This window comes from Choloepus didactylus, chromosome 1 (genome assembly GCF_015220235.1).
Source record: "Choloepus didactylus isolate mChoDid1 chromosome 1, mChoDid1.pri, whole genome shotgun sequence".
Taxonomy (NCBI): Eukaryota; Metazoa; Chordata; class Mammalia; order Pilosa; family Megalonychidae; genus Choloepus; species Choloepus didactylus.
In genome coordinates, this window is record NC_051307.1 from 201,854,726 (window position 1) to 201,877,044 (window position 22,319).

General features: G+C 38.2%; 1 protein-coding gene across 7 annotated transcripts in view; it reads left to right on the plus strand.

Moving 5' to 3' along the window:
* ARIH2 (ariadne RBR E3 ubiquitin protein ligase 2) overlaps window positions 1–22,319 on the plus strand; it is a 51,154-nt gene that overhangs the window by 4,742 nt on the left and 24,093 nt on the right. For 4 of the 7 annotated variants that reach the window (XM_037850494.1, XM_037850501.1, XM_037850486.1 and 1 more), the window contains one exon: window positions 164–516. In XM_037850494.1, coding sequence (XP_037706422.1) covers window positions 262–516 — 255 coding nt within the window. In that variant the 5' untranslated portion in view covers window positions 164–261. Of the gene's footprint in view, window positions 1–163; window positions 517–12,765; window positions 12,812–22,319 lie in introns of those variants that run through there. The other 3 variants (XM_037850510.1, XM_037850517.1, XM_037850535.1) reach the window with 2 other exon arrangements.

The window sequence follows — 22,319 nt, forward strand, 5'->3', positions numbered from 1 at the left end:
GAGGAATGAAGGTGAGGTGCCCTGTATGCGACCAGAGTAAGAATAGAACATAGTGGGGTTAGGGCCAGTACTGTGCCATTTTGATTCTTGAATGGTTTCTGTTCAACTTCCTATGGGGAAAAAGTAACTTTTGTGGGTTTTTTTCCTTCTTTTCTTCCCTTAGAAGACATAAACACTAATGCGTTTGAGAAAGCGGTGAAGTCTGAGGGGAAGGGAAAGAAGCAACATCTTTCCTAATCTGGAACTCGGCTGTATGCTAAGATGTCTGTGGACATGAATAGCCAGGGATCTGACAGCAATGAAGAGGACTATGACCCAAATTGTGAGGAGGAAGAGGAAGAAGAGGATGAGGACCCTGGGGACATAGAGGACTATTATGTGGGAGTCGCCAGTGATGTGGAGCAGCAGGGGGCCGATGCCTTTGATCCTGAGGAGTACCAGTTCACCTGCTTGACCTACAAGGAGTCAGAGGGTGCCCTCAATGAGCACATGACCAGCTTAGCCTCTGCGCTAAAGGTGAGCATTGTTGCCACTTCCAAGCGTAAATCCCCCATTGAAATCTAAGGATGATGAGCTGCTGCTGATCAGTGATTCCTTCAGGCTGATTGAATGGCCCTGTAGCTTGAAACCAAATTAAAGTACATGTTGTATTGCAGCATTTGGAACAAGTTTGTTATATTTACTTTGTTTTCTAGTGTATAAACATTTAAGGTCCTCATATTCCCAAGTTACTATGAATTGGAAAGGAGGGGTGGGGTGGACCCAGGAAAGACGGACCAGAAGTGCATAGTCATTAACAGAGTTGTACTGACTAGCATTTGTGTCAGAAAGTGAGTCATGAAATTTTATGAGGTAAGATATGCTAAGCATCAGAATTGCCATCATCTACACAACCATGTTGAATGACTAATAAATGTCTTGAGAGTACCCAGATCTCCTTGGTTTGCCCTGAATAATCTGATGAGCGCGTTTGTTTCATATACTGATTACTATTATCTAATGTTGAAATAGATTTTAGCAAAAATTCTTAAGAAAAACTAAATTCTCCCTTGTGTTTCATTGAATTTGGAGGGGATGTTAATGGGGAAATTTTAAACAATGAACAAACTTAATTATTCCAGCAAGAATCTTGTTTTAAACCCATAAACTATCATACCTTTCTGTGTCTTGCACCTCGGGCCAAACATTGTCCTCACTGTTTACATTGTTTATGATCATTTTGTTGCCTTCTGGCATTGGGCATTCTGTGAAAGTGGAGGCATGTCTTTTACTTCACTGTTCATGGACCTTCTTTCAGGAACTGTTAGGGATTTTGTTGTCTCTTCAACTTATTGGTCAAGGGCACATATGCATGATTTTAACCAAATAAATTTTCTTGTTGGTATTTAAATAGAAACCATGTATCATTTCTAAAGAGTTGCTTTATCTTCTAGTTTAGGGATTTTTTTTTTCTAGGTGGTCAACAAAGGCTAACCAATACCTTGGATTTAGATACTCAGGGTGCCTTTTCAAGGCTTTATTAGCAGCTGGCTAGAAGTTGAAAGCTAAAGCTTTTTGTATATGACTGACTCCTAGAAGTGAATGTAGGCTTCCTCTCTTGTGCTCAGCAGAAACCTCTGGGTTTGGGATTTCTGCACTGTGCCTGCGTCACAGGTGCTGAAACACCTACCTCTAAAACGCATTTTCCTGGTAGAAAAGAGACACCAGACCCCTTCCTTCCTCACCATGTACACCTCTCCCTCACTTGTCCACTGGTTTCTTTTCCTTAAGCATATTGCCAAGTTATATATAGTGTTGGTATTTAAAATTAGAGAAGTTGTCAGGTGTGTGGATATGTGCTGGGTAGTGTCAGTTGACCAAGTTCATCAGGATGTTGCTGTCTATGCACAAGAATTCCCAGTTTGTGAAGCTCTCTGTGCCAACTTTCAGAGACAGCTAAGGGGCCCAGGTACCTATCCTTTCTTCTTACTAGTCTGATGGATGGTCAGCCCCATGGAAAGCCTTCCGTGTTTTAGAATCCTTAGGGCTCCAGTCATTTCCCCCATGGGTCATGGTGCTGTTTATACAACCCTGTGGCATATTAACATATTCTTTTGTATGATGTAGGTGCTTTTTGGCTTGTAGGAAATGTGTTTGTAGTTTAAAAAGTTTTAAATTATGGCCTTATGAACAGTTGTCCAGGAACAAAAGCTGTCTAAGTCTGAAGAGTAGCTTGAATTTTTCACTGATTCTCATATCTGTGTACTTGTTTTGTTTTGTGCTAGCAGTTGCCTATGGATGAGCCACAGTATAGCCTAAAGTTGAGTCTTCTGTTGCCTTTTGGGATTTGAAGTATGTTAAGTCGAAAAATCCCAATTGTTTGGGACACTTCTGGTTTAGTGAGGGCCCTTTGTGTCAGAGGGTAACTCCCTGTATGTGTCTTTGGGGCAGTCCCTGGGTAAGATCATTAATCCAGAGAGAGGAAGGTGCCCAGAAAATCAAAGGCATAGAACACAGCAAAAATGCTTGTGTATGTGTGTGGGGGGTGGGGAGGTGGGGAAGCACTATTGCTATTCAGATGTAGTGGCAAAACACCACGGAACCATTGTTTGAGAATGAGCTATCATTTTACACAAATGGTATAGTTATAGGAGATGAGATGATTGCAAAGTGAGGTGTTGTGAGACAGAAGGGGAAGAATATCTGACAAATAGGTATTTTTAGTGTTCATGTATGAGTTTTTAAAGAAACAAATTTCTTTTTTTATACCATATATTTTTATATGATCTTTATGCAAAAATGATTGTATTGTTATCACAGATGAGAGATATTCTTTCTAGTAGAACATTTTTTATTGCAAAATGTGCTATAATTAGCCAGGAAGAATATGGTCATTTATTCAGTGAGTCCCATTAATATTGTGCCATGGAACACACGAGTTGTTTGCTAACAAGCTACCTGGGAAGGGATTCAGCCACAGTAGAGCCTCAGAGCCCATACAGGGTTATATACAGGGAACCGTCTTTCATTTTTGAAGGTTGGTGACGAGCCAAACTTGTCTCTTACTTTGTGTGTTCCTTCTCTCAGCCACAAATTAGCTGTGTGGGCAGGAGAGGCAGTTCAGGGTCCTGCCCTGTTGCTTTAGGAGGGAGATCTTTGGGCTAGATCTATTTCATGGAGCTACAGTGAGCTACCTGAACTTTGAATTGAATCAGGAGAACATTGAAGGTGGGGTAGAAGGGTGGGTAGGAGAAATCCAGGCCCCATGGAGTGATGAGCATAGGGGTAGGAAGGTTACCTTCTAGGCTGGAGCAAGAGACTAAGATGTATAGGTCCAAGGGAGTAAAATTTGGAGGATCAGTGCAGCCTGAGGTATCTTTACTTTTGGAGGAAAGGAACAGATTTTTTAAACTTCTTTGACACATGTGAGTGGCATGGTGAATTAATTGCAATGCTCATTTCTCAAGCCTGTTGTTCCCCAGGTAGGATTAGTGAAATAAGCCGATTATTATGAGAGTTTTTATTATAGTTCTCACTCTGAATTTGCTGTACTAACTGTATGCAGTACAGTTGGGAAAATGTTCCCTAGAGTACTCTATTCTGCCACCCTCTAGCTTGAATTTGTTTTAAAATCTAGTTTTTGCTGTTCAGCAAAATGTAGCTGGAAAATCTCTTTAAGATTCTTCTGTGGATCATTTTTCCCCTTTTTGGATGAATCATAATGAGTTTTCAGAGCTTCTGACTGAGTGCAGTGGGAGTCTTTGTAGTCTCACGTTCAAAACAACCTGGTTTCTATGCTTTTGTCACTTCTAACATGAAAATTGATATTCTTAATATAAAATACCTTATATTTAGCCTTTCTCTAAGACGTACCAAGTTCTTGTATAGTATCTGATGAAGATTTTAATTTTAATTATTAAACCAACTTTCTTGTATCCTGGTATAGCTGAATTTTAAGACCATTTTATTTTTATTTATTTACATAGTCATTAATTAACCTAATAATGGTTGTTTCTTGTCACTACTCTTGGGAATGTATCTTCAAGTTGGACCTAGTAACACCAAATGTTTGTGTGTTGAGCAGCCATCTGATTTCTATTTTTGGATCTGTCAGGTTTCTTTGCATGCCTGTATCCAAGTAGAATCCAGATTAAATTCCTGACTTTCAAATAGTTGGCTGTTAGTGGGTGTGTTCACATATTTCATGATCCTTTAGTATGGAAGTCTGAGGTATTTCTTACTGGTGTATAAATTTATTTTTAAAAGGGAGATGAGAAATGTCCAGAGTGACATTGAGAATTGCCTGAGTACAACTAGTGCTAGAGTTGTTGCTGTCTTGCCAGTTTAGAAAGGTTGTTGTCATCACTGACTTTGTGTGCATTGTGTATTTGGCACCATACACAACTTGTTCACTACCTTCCAGAAAAGAAGCTCTTTATCAGATTCAAGGCCAGCTTTCATTCTAGTCTTATTGTGCATTTACACTACTTTAGGAACCATGTGAACCATGTGTAATCAAAGGGTAATTCTAATCCTACACGTGTCCTAATCCTGAATTTATTTCTATTTAAATTTTTGCTTTTAACATAATGTTTCCACAATATTAAAGAAAAGAATATCACTCATAATCCCATTAACCTGAAATAAGAGTTTTCTTCCTTGTCTGTTATCCTTTGAATCTGGTCAGTATTCATATGTAACTTTACTGTGCTCCAGTTCATCCATTCATCCAACCAGTATTTGTTAAGCACCTGTTATGCGCCAGGCACTGGAACTATGGCCATGAACAAAACAGACAAAATATCTCGGCCCTGGAGAACATTGCATTCTAGTAACCATGTATATGTGTTTATATATTCTGTTTTGTGTGTGTGTGTGTGTGTGTGTGTGTGTGTTTTCATATATATTTCAAACATTTCCCATTTTTTACTTTGTCTTCATAAGTTACTTTAAACAGCCATACAGTATACCTTCTTGTTCTTGAACCATAATTTGCTGAAACTCTCCCCTGGGTCATTTAGGTGAGTTCTCATGAGTTATGTTACACGTGGGGGCCAGTCATATTGTATTGAGCATCTTCGTAAATGTGACCTTTGTGTCTGTTGGGGAGAGTGGATAAAGAACTTGGGTTAGTAGTCAGATGATTGCGTTCCAGTCCCTTCTCTGCCACTTAATTATAATGTGACCTTGGGCAAGTCATTAAACATCCTTAAGCTTCAGTTTCCTAGTCTCTAAAATAATGATTATAATACCTCTTCATAGCATTAAATGAGATAATGCATGTAAAATACCTGGCACACTTGTGTTCAGACAAATTTGCTTGGTCATGGAGGAGACAGAGCAAAAGCAGTGACAATGTTGCATTCACATGTTTGTTGTGCTTTCTTAAAGCACAGTCTCAGGATTGTGCATCTTGAGTCATAGGGTAGGAGCCATATCAAGGAAAGTTTTAGGCGATATATTGCTGACTCATGCTTCTGAGATGCATATGAAAGTTGTTGGGTCATGTATTTTGGACTCTTTTGCCTTCATCTAGAACCTCTGGTGCCCTTTTCCTGTGGGCTCACTGATAAGAAAAGTAAAAATAACACAAAATAAATTTTGGACTGAGGCTATGAAAGGGATATAGGGGAAAATAGCCTGTGATTCTGCATTTTAGGTCAACTGCTGTGTTTGATCTTGTGCCTGTGTTGACAGCACTATTTATTGGAGTATTTAGTTGACTTTGGGTTCATTATTACTGAGGCATCCCTTACTTTTTTGCAACTGCTATGTTCCCAATCAACTCCTCTTTTTTTTTAGTTTGCAACTTTGCCATCGCTGTTCTAGGAAAAATTTGAGGGATTAGATTTGTCTGCCTCAAAGAGGGACAAGTTGTAGGAAAGATTTGAGAAAGGTGTTTGGTAAGACAGCTGGAGACTTCTCAGCTCAATCCGCCTGAAATGTGCCTGCCCTGTGACTTTATTGCTTAACTGACATGAGCTGTCAGAACATGAGGTTTATATTGTGTTCCCTTTTCTTTGAACTATCACACACCTTTATAAACATGAAGTGATCACAGTGATGATGGCAGTTTATCAACCATAAGTAGAGGAAAATAAAGGCATGGTGAGCAAGAGGTTTGTTTAGGGATTTAACAGGATTACAGAGCTGTTCTTATAATCATGAACAAAGAGTGGTCTTATCTAGGAAAGCTGTTCTCTTTGACTAGCCATTTCTTTCCTAACCAGTGTACGCTCCACCTGCTCTCATCTCTTCTTCCTGATTTTAAGCCCTTACCAGTCATTTGTACACTTTCACCATCATTTCCCCAACTCTGTAAGTAGCTTTGCCTCCTATTACAAGAAATAAAACCAATGCCATCAAATTCAGCTTCCTGAATAACACCTTGGTAGTAACAGAGGAATTACCCTTGACTCCTTTCTCCCCATGAAGTGCCCTCCCTGATCCCCCGGCAGAGTTGGTTACTCTTGCCTCTGTACCACTTGTGCATGTTTCTTGGACATACTTACATTTATTGGAAATTATTTGTTTGACAGGACATGAACACTTTTTGCATGTCAGTACCTTGCAAAAATGCCTGGTTATGTTGTGTTCTCAGTTAACTGTTGCTTGCTATTGATCTGACTGTCTAAGCCCAGGTCAGTAAATACGAAAGTTCAGAATTTAAGCCCAAAGTTTGGTTCTGTTTGCTCCGTGAAGCCAGCTCAACTCCTAAGGTGAGATGATGTATACCTCACAGATGGATGGTTCCTGGCTTGGGGTGCATAGTAGAATCAATTTCGGTAGTTCTGAAACAAACTTGAACATCTTACAGATTTAGTCAAACAGAAATCCTCACGGGTGAGGCCAGGGCATTTTACATTATTTTCAGGTGGAAGTACAAAAAAAAAAAAGTGAAATAATTCAGGTGTTTTTGGTTATTGAAGTGCAGAGGGAGAGGTGCTTCCTTTCTTTGGCTGCTGCAAGGACGTGTCCAATATTCAGAGTATACTGGTTTTACAACCAGGGTGTCATTAGGATTTAAACTGCCCAAAGTTGGATAGGCTTCCTGTAGTATTTTTGCTGTCTAAAAGTGACTTCATATGTCATTGATTATCAAGTGGATTCTTATGTTAATTTTGATGTGTGAAAATGACTAATGGTATCTGCAATCATAAAAACGATCTGAATGTTTTAGAAGTTTTGGATTTTACAGCACAGTAGTAGAACATATCTTTTTTTGCTAGCTTATTAATGCTTCTGTTTAAAGATGGTTGAAACATACTTTTGTTCTCCTTTCATTTTTAAATACCATAAAAATGAAAGTAAAGGCATATAAATGTTATAAACTCATAATAACAAACAGAATGGGATGAGGGGTAGTACATAGAGGTGACATTGCACATAGGAGCCAGTTTATCCCACAGATCCTTAAATAAGTTGTAGGCTCTGATTCAACAAAGGATGGGAGAGAAAAGCATGCTGCAAATGGGGGGATTAACTGTTTGTACGTAGAACAGTCAACCCCACCCCCATTTAGTCTCTAGGCCAAAAAAATCTGCTTATTTTAAAGAAATGAATAAGCTGGGGAGAAATAGGATCCTTAAAATGTGAGATTTGACAGCCTCATTTATCATTTTGGGGACCCTTGAGTAACAGCTGCCTGTGAGCCTGAAGAAAAGCCTGTTGGTTGACAGGTTCTTTCCATGTTGACACAGCTTAGAATTCATTTTCCAGCCCTTTTTTGTTTTAAAAAAAATTAAGGTAGTATTCACATAACATAAAATTAACCATTTTAAAGTGTGCACTTCAGTGGCATTTAGTACATACACAGTGTTATGCAACCATCGTCCCCATCTAGTTCCAAAACATTTTCAGCACCCCCGAGGGAAAACCTGTACCCATTAAGCAGTCTCTCCCTATCCCCTATTCTGAGTATATCATATAAATGACATATGTATCATTTATAATATATGACCTTTTGTGTCTGGCTTCTTTCACTTAGCATAATCTTTTCGAGGTTCATCCAAGCTATAGCATTTATTGGTACTTCATTCCTGTTTTTTGTTTTTGTTTTTTTTTAACATTTTTTATTGTGAAATATATATACAGGAAAGTGATAAGTTTCAAAATACAGTTTAACCAGTAGTTATAGAGCAAATTTCCACGTATAGTATGGGTTACACTAGAAATTAAAAAGAAATATCTATGTAATGATTCAGTAGTCATAATCTGTTAAATCCTAACTTCCCTGTTATAGCTCCTCCCTCTCATTTGATCGTTTTTCTCAGTCTTCAGGGATATTTGGGCGATGGCCATTCTAACTTCATGTTAAAAAGAGATGTTGACATTTTGGGGTAGGGGAATGCAACTGGTTGATGCTCTGGGAGAGGCTGGTACCTCTAAATCTCAGGACTTTTCTGGCATAGGAACAAATCTCAGGACTTTTCTGGCATAGGAACAATCTGGAGGTTTTAAGTTTCTGGAAAATAAATTTAATAAGTAAAACATAGAGTCTTAGAGAGAGCCCTGGGTTTTCTTTAGGGTTTTCAGGATTACTGTTGGTTGAAGCTTGATAAACCATGGCAATTTATAGTATCTGGCTGAAGCTTGCATAAGAGTAACTTCCAGAATGACCTCTGGACTCTATTTGAATTCTCTTAGCCACTGAAATGTTATTTTGTTACATTTCTTTTCCTTGTTTTGGTTAAGAAGGCACTGTCATTCCAATGCCAGGGTCAGGCTCCTCCCTGGGAGACATGTCCCACATTGCCAGGGAGACTTACATCCCTGAAAGTCATGTCCCACACAGGGGGAGGGGAGGGTAATGAGTTTATTTGTAGAGTTTGGCTTAGAGAGAGGCTACATCTGAGCAATAGAAGAGGTTCTCTGGGGGTGACTCTTAGGTGTGTTTATAAATTAGTAGGCTTATCTTCACCATTACAGAAAAATAACAGATATACACAGCCACACATAAAACCCAAAACACTCCATATCCCTTATGCCGACCCCCCACCCCCAATTATTTACCCCTAGTACTGGTGTCATACTAGTATGGTATTGCTGTTAAGTATAGTCCATAACAACTACATTCCTTTTTATGGCGAACCTTTGTTTTTTAATGTGAGTGGCTAACCAAGAATCTCCAGACATTAGAGGAAAACCTGCAAAATGAAAGAGAGATGGAAAATTTGACCTTACCTGAAACAGAGGCCAGAAGATAATTTTATTTTTTAAGTGTACTATTTAGGATTCTCCGAGATATTCAAGATGTGGCGACAGAGCAATCAGAGATGCCGTGAGTAAGAAATAATCAAAATTAAAAAGAGCTCATGGAGGTGAATTATAGTTTTGCCAAGTTAAAAAATATTCCATAGGTAGATTAGAAGAGAAAATCTTTTAATATAAATAAAGCCAAAATAAAGGCAAAAAAATGTGTGCAAGCAATAAAAACAAAGCAGAGGAGCAACCCAGAAAAGCCAAAATGTTTTTCTGGAAAGTGAGAGCAGAGAAAATTGAAGGGATAAAAATATTAAAAACAATAAGAAGAAAATTTTCAGGAGTGAAAAAGATTGGTCATTTTCATATTGAAAGAGCCTAATCATTGCCCAGAAAGATAAAGACCTTCTGCTAGAATTATCACTGTGAGGTATCAGAAAAACGAGGATAGAGAAAACCCTAAAAGTTTCCATAAAGATATACCTGGTCTTCTGAAAGAGATGGGAAACAGCATCTCATCGGCAACAATGACAACCAGAAAGAAACAGAGCAGTGGTCTTCGAAAGTCCTGACAGAAAATGATTTTGAACCTAGAATACTGTTACTACAAAATAAACTCATTTTCAGACATGAACAAAAATTTACTTTGTACCTTTTTCAAGTAGTTACGTGAAGATGAAAATCAAAAAAAGAGAAAGATAAGGAATATAAGAAATGATTGAATTAATCTAGTAATCCAGTGAAAAATCTCATAATGCCAGCTGTACAACAGGCCTGGAACACATTCATCCCAAATTTTGTTCAGAATTTTGGTGGATCCAAGAAAAATTTCTTCAAGAATAAGAATGGAATGGATTACAAGCAATAGATAGAAGCTGGAAGATGGTACGGATATAGTGAAAAAACTATAGAACCCTTTGTGAGATGGGAAAAAATTTCCATGCGAAGCAGAAACCTTAACAACAAAAGAGAATGATCAAGGCATAAAGCAAACTATTTGTAACACAAGTATGAGTAATTAACAATGAGTAGAGATCATGTATTTGTACCTTATGTAGGGACATTCTCCTTTGAGTGACCCAAAAGTTACCTTGGAACCACAGGGATGTAAATATAGTTCTGGTTCTGTGAACAGCATCCTAAAGTTACATAGAAAGCTATTTAAGGAATTCAAATATCAAAAAGTTGGAGCTTGAAAGGGGGAGGTGGGGAGTGGTATCAGTAAGGTAAATCTGATGGAGAGTGTTATGGGCATACTCAGCAAAGTGATAACAACCAGAAGAATCTAGACAAATGACTGGAAGAGATTTCTCCTGGATAGGAAGTCTCCTGGGGTAGTACGGGGATGGGATTGGAGTATTGTTCCTTTTTATCACGGTGTTTTTAATGAATTATTTGATTTTCTTTGTTCATTGGTGATTGGGGTAGATTAAGAATTTGTTGATTCCCAATAAACAAGTGTTTCCTGATTGTCTTCTGTTGTTCTAACTTTTAGATAGGTGCTGGGAGAAATGGGAAAAAGTAGTTTGACCCCTACCTTACGAGAATTTAAAAGGTCTCCTTGCCTTTAGTTTCTGCTGCTTCCTTTGTTAGAGTGGTGAGAGAGGAGTTATAAATAAATAATAAATTTTTCCTACTTCCAATTAATATTTTTCTGATGTATTAACCAAAAGTACCACTTTGCTTATCTCACTCTTAAAAACTTGAAGTGTCTTCACTGGATTCCAGCCTGAACTCCTTCTCATTACTCCTCTCCCTAACCCATATGCTCGATTTTTGCCTCTGCAAACCGCCTGACAGGGCCTCTGTCCTTGTTGCAGTCCTCAGGAGACTTCTGGGCCCTTCGTCCTTTTTTACTCTCCTCTGAGGAGCTATGTCTGGTTCTCCTGTGGATTGTGCATCCCCTGAGGGCTTGGAAGGGCTTGGAAGGCCTTGGCGCCAGCATGTGCTCTTGGAGGAAGATGTGGACATGTAGTGACTTGAGACTGGGCCACATGAGACAAACAGAAGGTAGTGTTAGTATACACACAGGAGGATCTAGTGCTGCTATAGACATTGTTCCAGGTACTTGAATATGGCAGAGAAGGAAACAAACAAACAAAAAAATCTCTGCCCTCAAGGAGCTTCCATTCTGGTGTTGTACATAAACAGAAAGATTATCTTTACATAAAAATAAGGTTATATATTTTAAGGATAGCTAAGGGAGTAGGTAAGGACAGCAGGCAATGGGGTAGAAGTAAGATGGGCTGCCCTTTGAAGTGTCCCTCGTCTGGAGAAGAGGGGGTCCTGGATGGTGCTGCCTAGCAGATATTTGGTGTTCCCTCCCCTTTGGCCCCTCACAACAGCAATGGTAAAATCCTGGTTTGAAATCATCTCTGAACAAGATTGTTTGTAACTTCAGGAACATGGTCGGAGACTTGGCTTTTAGTCTTGTGTGTGGTTCATAAGATAGCAGTTCCCGTCTGCATTTCTTTTGATTGTGGTTGCTGGATATGACGTTGATTTAGTGAAGTGGTCATCCTATCTATATGGCATCCCCTAGAAATCTGTTAGAATTCTTGAAGGAGCTATAACCAGACTTTTATGCCATGTACTCCCAGAGGGTTTTCACTGAAATGTACCCTAAGAGATTTGCTAGCGGGGATTTACTTCACAGTAATGTGAATGGGTTTGGGAAAGGTAGAGAAACAGTGAGTTTATGTTGGAGCTGGGTGATGGACACATGGCATTCATTATACTCTTCACTTTTGTAGATGTTTAGACCTCATTATTAAAGAGTACTCTCATGGTCAAGGAATGACTTTTATATTTTTATTTTATAGTATTTTGAATAAATAACATTATTTAGTGGGAGTCTTTGTTTTTAGGTATTGGTTTTAATGCTTGGAGACGGTAGCAGTTGGGGCTGAGTTAAAATTAGGCTAGTGGAGAATTTCCAAATTTGCATTTAATAATCAGAATTATAAGGACAAATAATATGTAGGTGCCTCAATTCCAAGTCAGTCCTCCTTCCGTGGATCTATAAAGAGAAAGTGAAAGGGGGCAAAGTTATGATCAGGTACCAAAGAGCTGACTTTTAGAGGCTAAGAGTATGTGGGTATGAAGTATGAGAGAAGTGAAGTCCACCTCTTAAATTAGACTTTAGGGTGAGCCTTGCCCAAGGTCAGAGGCCCCCTCGGACACCACCACCACCAGTGCCAATTTTGTCTCATTCTAGGCTGATATTCACCTATTCCTTTTCATCTGTGCTTTAACCTTGTTTCTTCCTCTTATCCCTTTAGTACTTTCTTACACACTTCCAACTCCCAAAGACCTGAATCCGTCCATCTTGATCTCTTCAAGGTAGTGTTCCTGTACTTTGTCCCTGTCTAACCCAGACCCAGAAGCTGGCTCACGGTTCACCCCCTTCCTTCATCTTGGCTTTTTTGTGAGTGACCACTACTGTTAACAAGTGTGATTGGACCACCAAGTGGCTTAACACAGACTGAGGCATGGAGACCCTTTTGTGTAGTCTTAAAAGATTTCAGGCAGTTGGCAAGTAAGAATTCTAAATAAAAATTGAAACTACCACCTGTATTTTTTCAGGCCGTTGATGCTCACTGCCATCAGCTGCATCCTCCCTATGGCACTGGTAAGTGTGGGGAAGGGCTGGTGACAGTTTTGGTGGGCTGCTGGATATTTTTTTTTCCTGGGGGAAAAATCTGTTTGCAAGCTGTGTTGTTAGCTTGTCCCTAAGGGCCAGGCAGCTTGAACCAGCTATAATAGGCTAAAAAGATGAATAAGAAGCAACTGCCCACACTCATGGGGCTTCCTTTGGGGAATTGTCAGGAGTAGAGGCTATTGAGTATGTACCTTTATCTTTATATAAAATTAGCATGTCCTGTACATTATTTTAAATAATGAATGTATCAATATCTTAAGTGCTCTGGGATATCAGGTCATAACTGTTAAATTTCCTGAAAATCTTTAAAATTATTCCAGAGGATAGATATTGCCTGTGTTAGAAAGGGCCCTGAATGTTCTGTGTGCTTATTCCTTAAGTAGCAGAGTTTATCTCCCTCTGGTAGTGTACGTTCTCTGTGTGGACAAGGAAATCAAGAAATATTTGCTTCATCAATTGATTTAAAATTCTAATAGGAACTTACTTGAATTTTTTTTATTTTTTTGGATTTTGGTGGAAACCGGAAAAGAAATGGGTGGCTTTCATTTACTACTAAACTTCAGATGGACTTGGGGACTTCTGACTTGAAAAATTATTTCACCACAGTCTGGCTTTCTGCTTAGGGTCCTAATGGAGAAAATGCACATGGAATAAAGTTGAAATATAGAGTGGGGCAGCAAGTCAAAGAATTGCTCAAGTATTAATAAGCCCACAACCAGATTGCTGTTTGTGGTGCCTTATTTAAGCACTTGAAACCCTAGCAGGCGTTCTTTCCTTTTAGTGAGTGAGAGAAGCCACGCAGATTCAGGTGGTGTCCATTTCAAGCCAACAGATTGATGTTTACATTATTTCATTTCTATAGTCTCTGAAGCCCTGAAATCATTGAAGAAAATGCCTTCAGAATATCTTGTGAAATGCTGAGATCATGGGTCTGTGTGCTGTTAACTATGTTAGGAACTGGGTTGAAGCATTCCTACATACTTGGCCTTCATTCTGTCTCTGTGAGAAAATCCTAGCATCTTTGGCCTTCATCTTGTGTTTCCCCTGGTCTCCACCTCCCCCCAGTCCTGCTTGTGACAGGAGTAGATAGAATTGTGTGACACATTTGCTATGTTCTTTACAAAACAACAACAACAACAAAAAAAACAAAACAGGAGAATGTGACTCCCCGGTAACTGTCTAATCCTTGAGGTATCTATGCACAGTACAACCAAGTGGCAACTGCTGTACATGTTTTGAAGGCCTGTGTCAGGGAGATACTTTTAAGTTTCTGTTGCAAACCCAGACTATAGGGCATGGCAGATGTTTGCCAAGACCTTTGGGAAATACTGGTGAGCAGCAGCAAAGTCCTATTTGACATGCATGTAGCTAAGTGCTTCCTAAAATAAAGATCTGGAAACAGATCGAGGGTGTTGAGATTATAAATGCAAGGACAAAACAAAGCCAAATTTGATGGAGGCCTGTGGTCTTGTGGGGCTTTGTCCAGAGTAAATGACAACACAGGTGACCCACAGTCCTTGCTTGCTGGAGGGAGAGCTGCCCAGCAGTTTCTGACCCATTGTGATGAAGAGTTTGGAGAGGACAGGGAAAGAGGGAAGAAAGGGAAGATGGGCTGCACTTGACCTCTGCTTGGACCCGTCTTTGAATCTGTGAAAGCCTTCTCTGGACCACCCAGAGACTTGAGGGCACCCTCCAGTCTTTGATGAACTTGATACCACTACTGGTCTCCTTTTCCCACCTTGCTCAGGCATACTTGTTTCCCTATTTCCCCTTGTCCTTGGGGCTTTTGTTCAGACTGACCGAGGGATCAGGATGAATGTGATTGCTCAGAGACAGGCCAGAGAGGTGAGAAGAGGGCCTGTCTGAGAGTTGTGCCTTGTGGAACAGCAGCATTTAAGGAGCTGGCAGACTGGGAAAACAGCATCCAATAGAGAAGGCTTGGTACGGGAGGTCAGGAGAGAGCCAAGTGGAGTGTTGTGACATTTATCAGCATTATGTCATAGAGACTGGAAATTATGTGACTATATTGAAATTCACATTGTATAATCAGTTAACCTTAGGTCAAAACTATGTAAAAGCTCTGAAGGGGAATTTTCCATTTGAGGAGTATAAGAAAAGATCAAAGTGAACTGTTTGATGCTGTAGTTATTAAATACATATCAACCTTTTTATATTACATTTGTTTATGCACAAGATTGCCATTGAATTAAATTTGGCAAATTTTTATCCTCCTAACTTTTATTATAAAAAATTTATAAGATACAGAGAAGTTAAAGGAACTGTACAGTGGGCATCCATATATCTACCATCTGGATTATATAATAGCCGACCTTTGGCCACATTTGTTTCATCACATTTCTATCCATTAATTCATTTTATTTTTAATAGCTTTATTGAAGTATTATTTATATACTGTTAATTTTCCATTTTAAAGTTTACCATTAAATGAGTTTTAGTACATTTATGCAGTTGTACAATCCCAATTTTATAATGTTTCCTTCACCCGGAAAGTTCCCTTGTGCCTGTTTGTGGTCAGTCACCACTCCCAGTCCCCAGAAACGACTGATCTTTCTGTCTCTATGGGTTTGCTTCTTCTGGAAATTTAATATAAATGGAATCATGCAATATGTAGTCTTTTGTGCCTGGCTGTCACTTTAGTGTAATGTTTTGAGGTTCATCCATGTCGTATCATGTGCCAGTAGTTCCTTTTTATTGCTGAGTAATATTGCATTGTATGGATGCAAATTTTTTACATATACATTTTGTTTATCCATTCATCAGTTGGGTTGTTTCACCTTTTTGGCTGTATTATATAATACTGCCATGATCGTTTACATCAAGGGCTTTATGTGGATATGTGTTTTCATTTCTCTTGGATAGATACCTAGGAATGGGATTGCTGGGTCATATAGTAAGTGTGTGTTATAATACCTGCATACATATACTACGTGTATATCTCAGGACACTGTTAAAACTGTTTCCAGAGTGGCTCTACCATTTACATTCCCATCAGGATTATGTAAGGGTTCCAGTTTCTTCACTGGTATTATCAGTCTTTTGGATGATAATCATTTTAGTGAGTGTTAAGTGGTATCTCATTGTGGTTTTAATTTACATTTCCCTAATGACTAAAGATGTTGATGATCTTTTCTTGTGCTTATTTTGTCATTTAAAAATCTTTTTTTTGGTGAAGTGTCTGTTCAAATATTTTGCTTATTTTTGAAAATTGTGTTGTGTTATTATGGAGTTGTAAAGAGTCCTTTATATATTCTGAATTAAATCCTTTTTCAAATATATGATTTGCAAATATTTTCTCCCAGTCTGTGACTCTCTTCATTTTCTTGATCTCTTTTGAAGAGCAAAAGTTTAATTTTGATAATGTTCAGTTCATCATTTTTTTTCCTTTTAAGGATTGTGCTTTGATTTTACATTTAAGAAATCTTTTCCTAAACCAAAATCACAAGATTTTCTTGTTTTTTTTTTCCTAGAAGTTTTATAGTTTTAGATTTTATATTTAGATTGTGAACTACTTTGAGTTAATTTTTGTGTGTATGAGGTAAGTTTCTAATTTTGTTTGATTTTGTTTGTTTGTCTGTTGGTATAATGATGTTCAGTTATTCCAGAACCATTTGTTGAAAATACTATCCTTTCCTTCATTGTATTACCTTGGCGCCTTTATTGAAAATTGACCATAAATGTACAGATTTACTTCTGGGCTGTATTCTGTTTCTTTGGTTTGTATGTCTTCATTATTGTAGCTTTATATTAAATCTTCAAGTCAAATGGTATAAGTCCTCCAACTTTGCTCTTTCAAGATTGCTTCAGATATTCTGAATCCTTTACATTGCCACAGGTTTTAGGATCATCTATATCTACAAAAAAAGACTGCTGGGATTTTGATTGGGATTGTGTTCAATCTATAGCTGTGCTGTCCAGTGACCATTGAGCACTTGAGATTTGCAATAAGCGTAAAATACATTCTGGCTTTTGAAAACTTTGTATGGAAAAAAGGATGTAAAATAACTTTAATAATTTTTTATGGATTACATGTTGAAATGTTAATATTTTGGATCTATTGGGTCAAATAAAATATACTAAAATTAATTTTATCATTAAAATATTTTTTTATTTTCTAATTGTTTGCTGCTATATAGAAAGACATTTGATATTTGCATCTTGACATTGTATTTTATAACCTTGTTAAGTTTACTTATTATTTATTCTAGTAATTTGTAGGTTTCTTTTAAGATCTTCTGTGTAAACAGTTGTTTTGCCTGGGTTTAGAGACAGATTTGCTTCCTCCTTTCCATTCTATGTCTTTTTTTTTTTTTTTTTAAATCTTCATTTTATTGAGATATATTCACATACCACGCAGTCATACAAAACAAATCGTACATTCGATTGTTCACAGTACCATTACAGTTGTACATTCATCACCTAAATCAATCCCTGACACCTTCATTAGCGCGCACACAAAAATAACAAGAATAATAATTAAAGTGAAAAAGAGCAATTGAAGTAAAAAAGAACACTGGGTACCTTTGTCTGTTTGTTTGTTTCCTTCCCCTATTTTTCTACTCATCCATCCATAAACTAGACAAAGTGGAGTGTGGTCCTTACGGCTTTCCCAATCCCATTGTCACCCCTCATAAGCTACATTTTTATACAGTTGTCTTCGAGATTCATGGGTGCTGGGTTGTAGTTTGATAGTTTCAGGTATCCACCACCAGCTACCCCAATTCTTTAGAACCTAAAAAGGGTTGTCTAAAGTGTGCGTAAGAGTGCCCACCAGAGTGACCTCTCGGCTCCTTTTGGAATCTCTCTGCCACTGAAGCTTATTTCATTTCCTTTCACATCCCCCTTTTGGTCAAGAAGATGTTCTCCGTCCCACGATGCCAGGTCTACATTCCTCCCCGGGAGTCATATTCCACGTTGCCAGGGAGATTCACTCCCCTGGGTGTCTGATCCCACGTAGGGGGGAGGGCAGTGATTTCACCTTTCAAGTTGGCTTAGCTAGAGAGAGAGGGCCACATCTGAGCAACAAAGAGGCATTCGGGAGTAGGCTCTTAGGCACAATTATAGGGAGGTCTAGCCTCTCCTTTACAGCAACCGTCTTCCCAACGGTAAATCCTGTGGTAGAGGGCTCAACCCATCAAACCACCAGTCCCCTATGTCTGTGGTCATGTTAGCAACCATCAAGGTGGGGTAGGCCAATACCCCTGCATTCTCCACAGGCTCCTCAAGGGGGGCTCTACATATTTTTTCCTTGTTTTTTTTTTTTTTTTTTTTTAAATCAACTGTATGAAAAATAAAATAAAAAAAATAAAACACAATAAAAGAACATTTCAAAGAGACCATAACAAGGGAGTAAGAAAAAGACAACTAACCTAAGATAACTGCTTTACTTCCAACCTGTTCCTACTTTACCCCAAGAAAGTTACCTAATATAGCAACATTTCTGTGAACTTGTTCCTACTATATCCATCAGAAATTAACAGACCATAGTCATTCCTGGGCATCCCCAGAACATTAAATAGCTTATCTGTTCTTCTTGGATTATTGATCCCCCTTCCTTAATTGTTCTCTTTTGCTAGTTCCCCTACATTCTACATTATAAACCATTTGTTTGACATTTTTCAAAGTTCACATTAGTGGTAGCATATAATATTTCTCTTTTTGTGCCTGGCTTATTTTGCTCAGCATTACGTCATCAAGGTTCATCCATGTTGTCATATGTTTCACGAGATCGTTCCTTCTTACTGCCGTCTAGTATTCCATCGTGTGTATATACCACATTTTATTTATCCACTCATCTGTTGAAGGACATTTGGGTTGTTTCCATCTCTTGGCAATTGTGAATAATGCTGCTATGAACTTTGGCGTGCAGATATCTGTTCGTGTCACTGCTTTCCGATCTTCCGGGTATGTACTGAGAAGTGCAATCGCTGGATCGAATGGTAACTCTATATCTAGTTTTCTAAGGAACTGCCAGACTGACTTCCAGAGTGGCTGAACCATTATACAGTCCCACCAGCAATGAATAAGAGTTCCAGTTTCTCCACATCCCCTCCAGCATTTGTAGTTTCCTGTTTGTTTAATGGCAGCCACTCTAATCAGTGTTAGATGGTATCTCATTGTGGTCTTAATTTGCATCTCTCTAATAGCTAGTGAAGCTGAACGTTTTTTCATGTGTTTCTTGGCCATTTGTATTTCCTCTTCTGAGAACTGTCTTTTCATATCTTTTGCCCATTTTATAATTGGGCTGTCTGTACTATTGTCATTGAGTTGTAAGATTTCTTTATATATGCAAGATATCAGTCTTTTGTCAGATACATGGTTTCCAAAAATTTTTTCCCATTGAGTTGGCTGCCTCTTTACCTTTTTGAGAAATTCCTTTGAGGTGCAGAAACTTCTAAGCTTGAGGAGTTCCCATTTATCTATTTTCTCTTTTGTTGCTTGTGCTTTGGGTGTAAAGTCTAGGAAGTGGCTGCCTAATACAAGGTCTTGAAGATGTTTTCCTACATTATCTTCTAGGAGTTTTATGGTGCTTTCTTTTATATTGAGATCTTTGGTCCATTTTGAGTTAATTTTTGTGTAGGGGGTGAGGTAGGGGTCCTCTTTCATTCTTTTGGATATGCATATCCAACTCTCCCAGCCCCATTTGTTGAAAAGACCATTATGACTCAGTTCAGTGACTTTGGGGGCCTTATCAAAGATCAGTCGGCCATAGATCTGAGGGTCTATCTCTGAATTCTCAATTCGATTCCATTGATCTATATGTCTATCTTTGTGCCAGTACCATGCTGTTTTGACAACTGTGGCTTTATAATAAGCTTCAAAGTCAGGGAGTGTAAGTCCTCCCACTTGGTTTTTCTTTTTTAGAGTGTCTTTAGCAATTCGAGGCATCTTCCCTTTCCAAATAAATTTGATAACTAGCTTTTCCAAGTCTGCAAAGTAGGTTGTTGGAATTTTGATTGGGATTGCATTGAATCTGTAGATGAGTTTGGGTAGAATTGACATCTTAATGACATTTAGCCTTCCTATCCGTGAACATGGAATATTTTTCCATCTTTTAAGGTCCCCTTCTATTTCTTTTAGTAGAGTTATGTAGTTTTCTTTGTATAGGTCTTTTACATCTTTGGTTAAGTTTATTCCTAGGTACTTGATTTTTTTAGTTGCTATTGAAAATGGTATCTTTTTCTTGAGTGTCTCTTCAGTTTGTTCATTTCTAGCATGTAGAAACATTACTGACTTATGTGCATTAACCTTGTATCCCGCTACTTTGCTTAATTTGTTTATTAGCTCTAGTAGCTGTATCGTCGATTTCTCAGGGTTGTCCAGATATAAGATCATATCATCTGCAAACAATGACAGTTTTACTTCTTCTTTTCCAATTTGGATGCCTTTTATTTCTTTGTCTTGCCGGATTGCCCTGGCTTGGACTTCCAGCACAATGTTGAATAACAGTGGTGACAGCGGGCATCCTTCTCTTGTTCCTGATGTTAGAGGGAAGGCTTTCAGTCTCTCACCATTGAGTACTATGCTGGCTGTGGGTTTTTCATATATGCTCTTTATCATATTGAGGAAGTTTCCTTCAATTCCTACCTTTTGAAGTGTTTTTATCAAAAACGGATGTTGGATTTTGTCAAATGCTTTTTCAGCATCTATTGAGATGATCATTTGATTTTTCCCTTTCGAATTGTTAATGTGTTGTAATACATTGATTTTCTAATGTTGAACCATCCTTGCATGCCTGGAATGAACCCCACTTGGTCATGGTGTATGATTTTTTTAATGTGTCTTTGGATTCGATTTGCAAGTATTTTGTTGAGGATTTTTGCATCTATATTCATTAGGGAGATTGGCCAGTAGTTTTCCTTTTTTGTAGCATCTTTGCCTTGTTTTGGTATTAGATTGACGTTAGCTTCATAAAATGAGTTAGGTAGTGTTCCATTTTCTTTGATGTTTTGAAAGAGTTTAAGTAAGACTGGTGTCAGTTCTTTTTGGTAAGTTTTGTAGAATTCCCCTGTGAAGGCTTCTGGCTCTGTGCATTTATTTGTGGGAAGCTTTTTGATGACTGCTTGGATCTCTTTGCTTGTGATTGGTTGGTTGAGGTCTTCTGTTTCTTCTCTGGTCAGTCTAGGTTGTTCATATGTTTCCAGGAAATGGTGCATTTCCTCTACATTATCCAGTTTTTTGCCATACAGCTGTTCATAGTATCCCCTTATAAGTTTTTTAATTTCTTCGGGATCTGCAGTAATGTCACCTTTCTCATTCATTATTTTGTTTATATGGGTCTTCTCTCTTTTTGATTTTGTCACTCTAGCTAGGGGCTTGTCAATCTTGTTGATCTTCTCAAAGAACCAACTTTTGGTATTATTTATCCTCTCTGTTGTTGTTTTGTTCCCTATGTGAGTTATTTCTGCTTTAATCCTTGTTATTTCTTTTCTTCTACCTGGTTTAGGATTGGTTTGCTGTTCATTTTCTAGCTTTTTCAGTTGAGCCAGTAGTTCTTTGATTTTGGCTCTTTCTTTTTAATATATGCGTTGAGTACTATAAATTTCCCCCTCAGTACTGCTTTTGCTGCATCCCATAGGTTTTGGTATGTTGTGTTCTCATTTTCATTCGTCTCTATATATTTAGCAATTTGTCTTGCTATTTCTTCTTTAACCCACTGATTGTTTAGGAGTGTGTTGTTTAACCTCCAGGTTATTTGTGGTCAGAGAATGTGCTTTGAATAATTTCAATCTCTTTAAATTTATTGAGGCTTGTTTTATGACCCAGCATATGATCTATTCTGGAGAAAGTTCCGTGAGCACTAGAGAAGAATGTGTATCCTGGTGATTTGGGGTGTAATGTCCTGTATATGTCTGTTAAATCTAATTCCTTCATCAGATTGTTTAGGTTTTCAATTTCCTTATTGGTCCTCTGTCTGGTTGTTCTATCTATAGGAGAGAGTGATGTGTTGAAGTCTCCCACAATTATTGTGGAAACATCAATTGCTTCCTTTAGTTTTGCCAGTGTTTCTCTCATGTATTTTGTGGCACCTTGATTGGGTGCATAGACATTTATGATTGTTATTTCTTCTTGTTGAATTGCCCCTTTTATTAGTATGTAGTGGCCTTCTTTGTCTCTCAAAACATCCCTGCATTTAAAGTCTATTTTATCTGAGATTAATATTGCTACACCTGCTTTCTTTTGGCTGTAGCTTGCATGAAATATTTTTTTCCATCTTTTCACTTTCAATTTCTTTGTGTCCCTGTGTCTAAGATGAGTCTCTTGTATGCAACGTATTGATGGTTCATTTTTTTTGATCCATTCTGCAAATGTATATCTTTTAATTGGGGAGTTTAATCCATTTACATTCAACATTATAACCGTGAAGGCATTTCTTGAATCAGCCATCTTATCCTTTGGTTTATGTTTGTCATATATATTTTCCCCTCTGTCTATTAATATCCTTTATTGTACCCATACC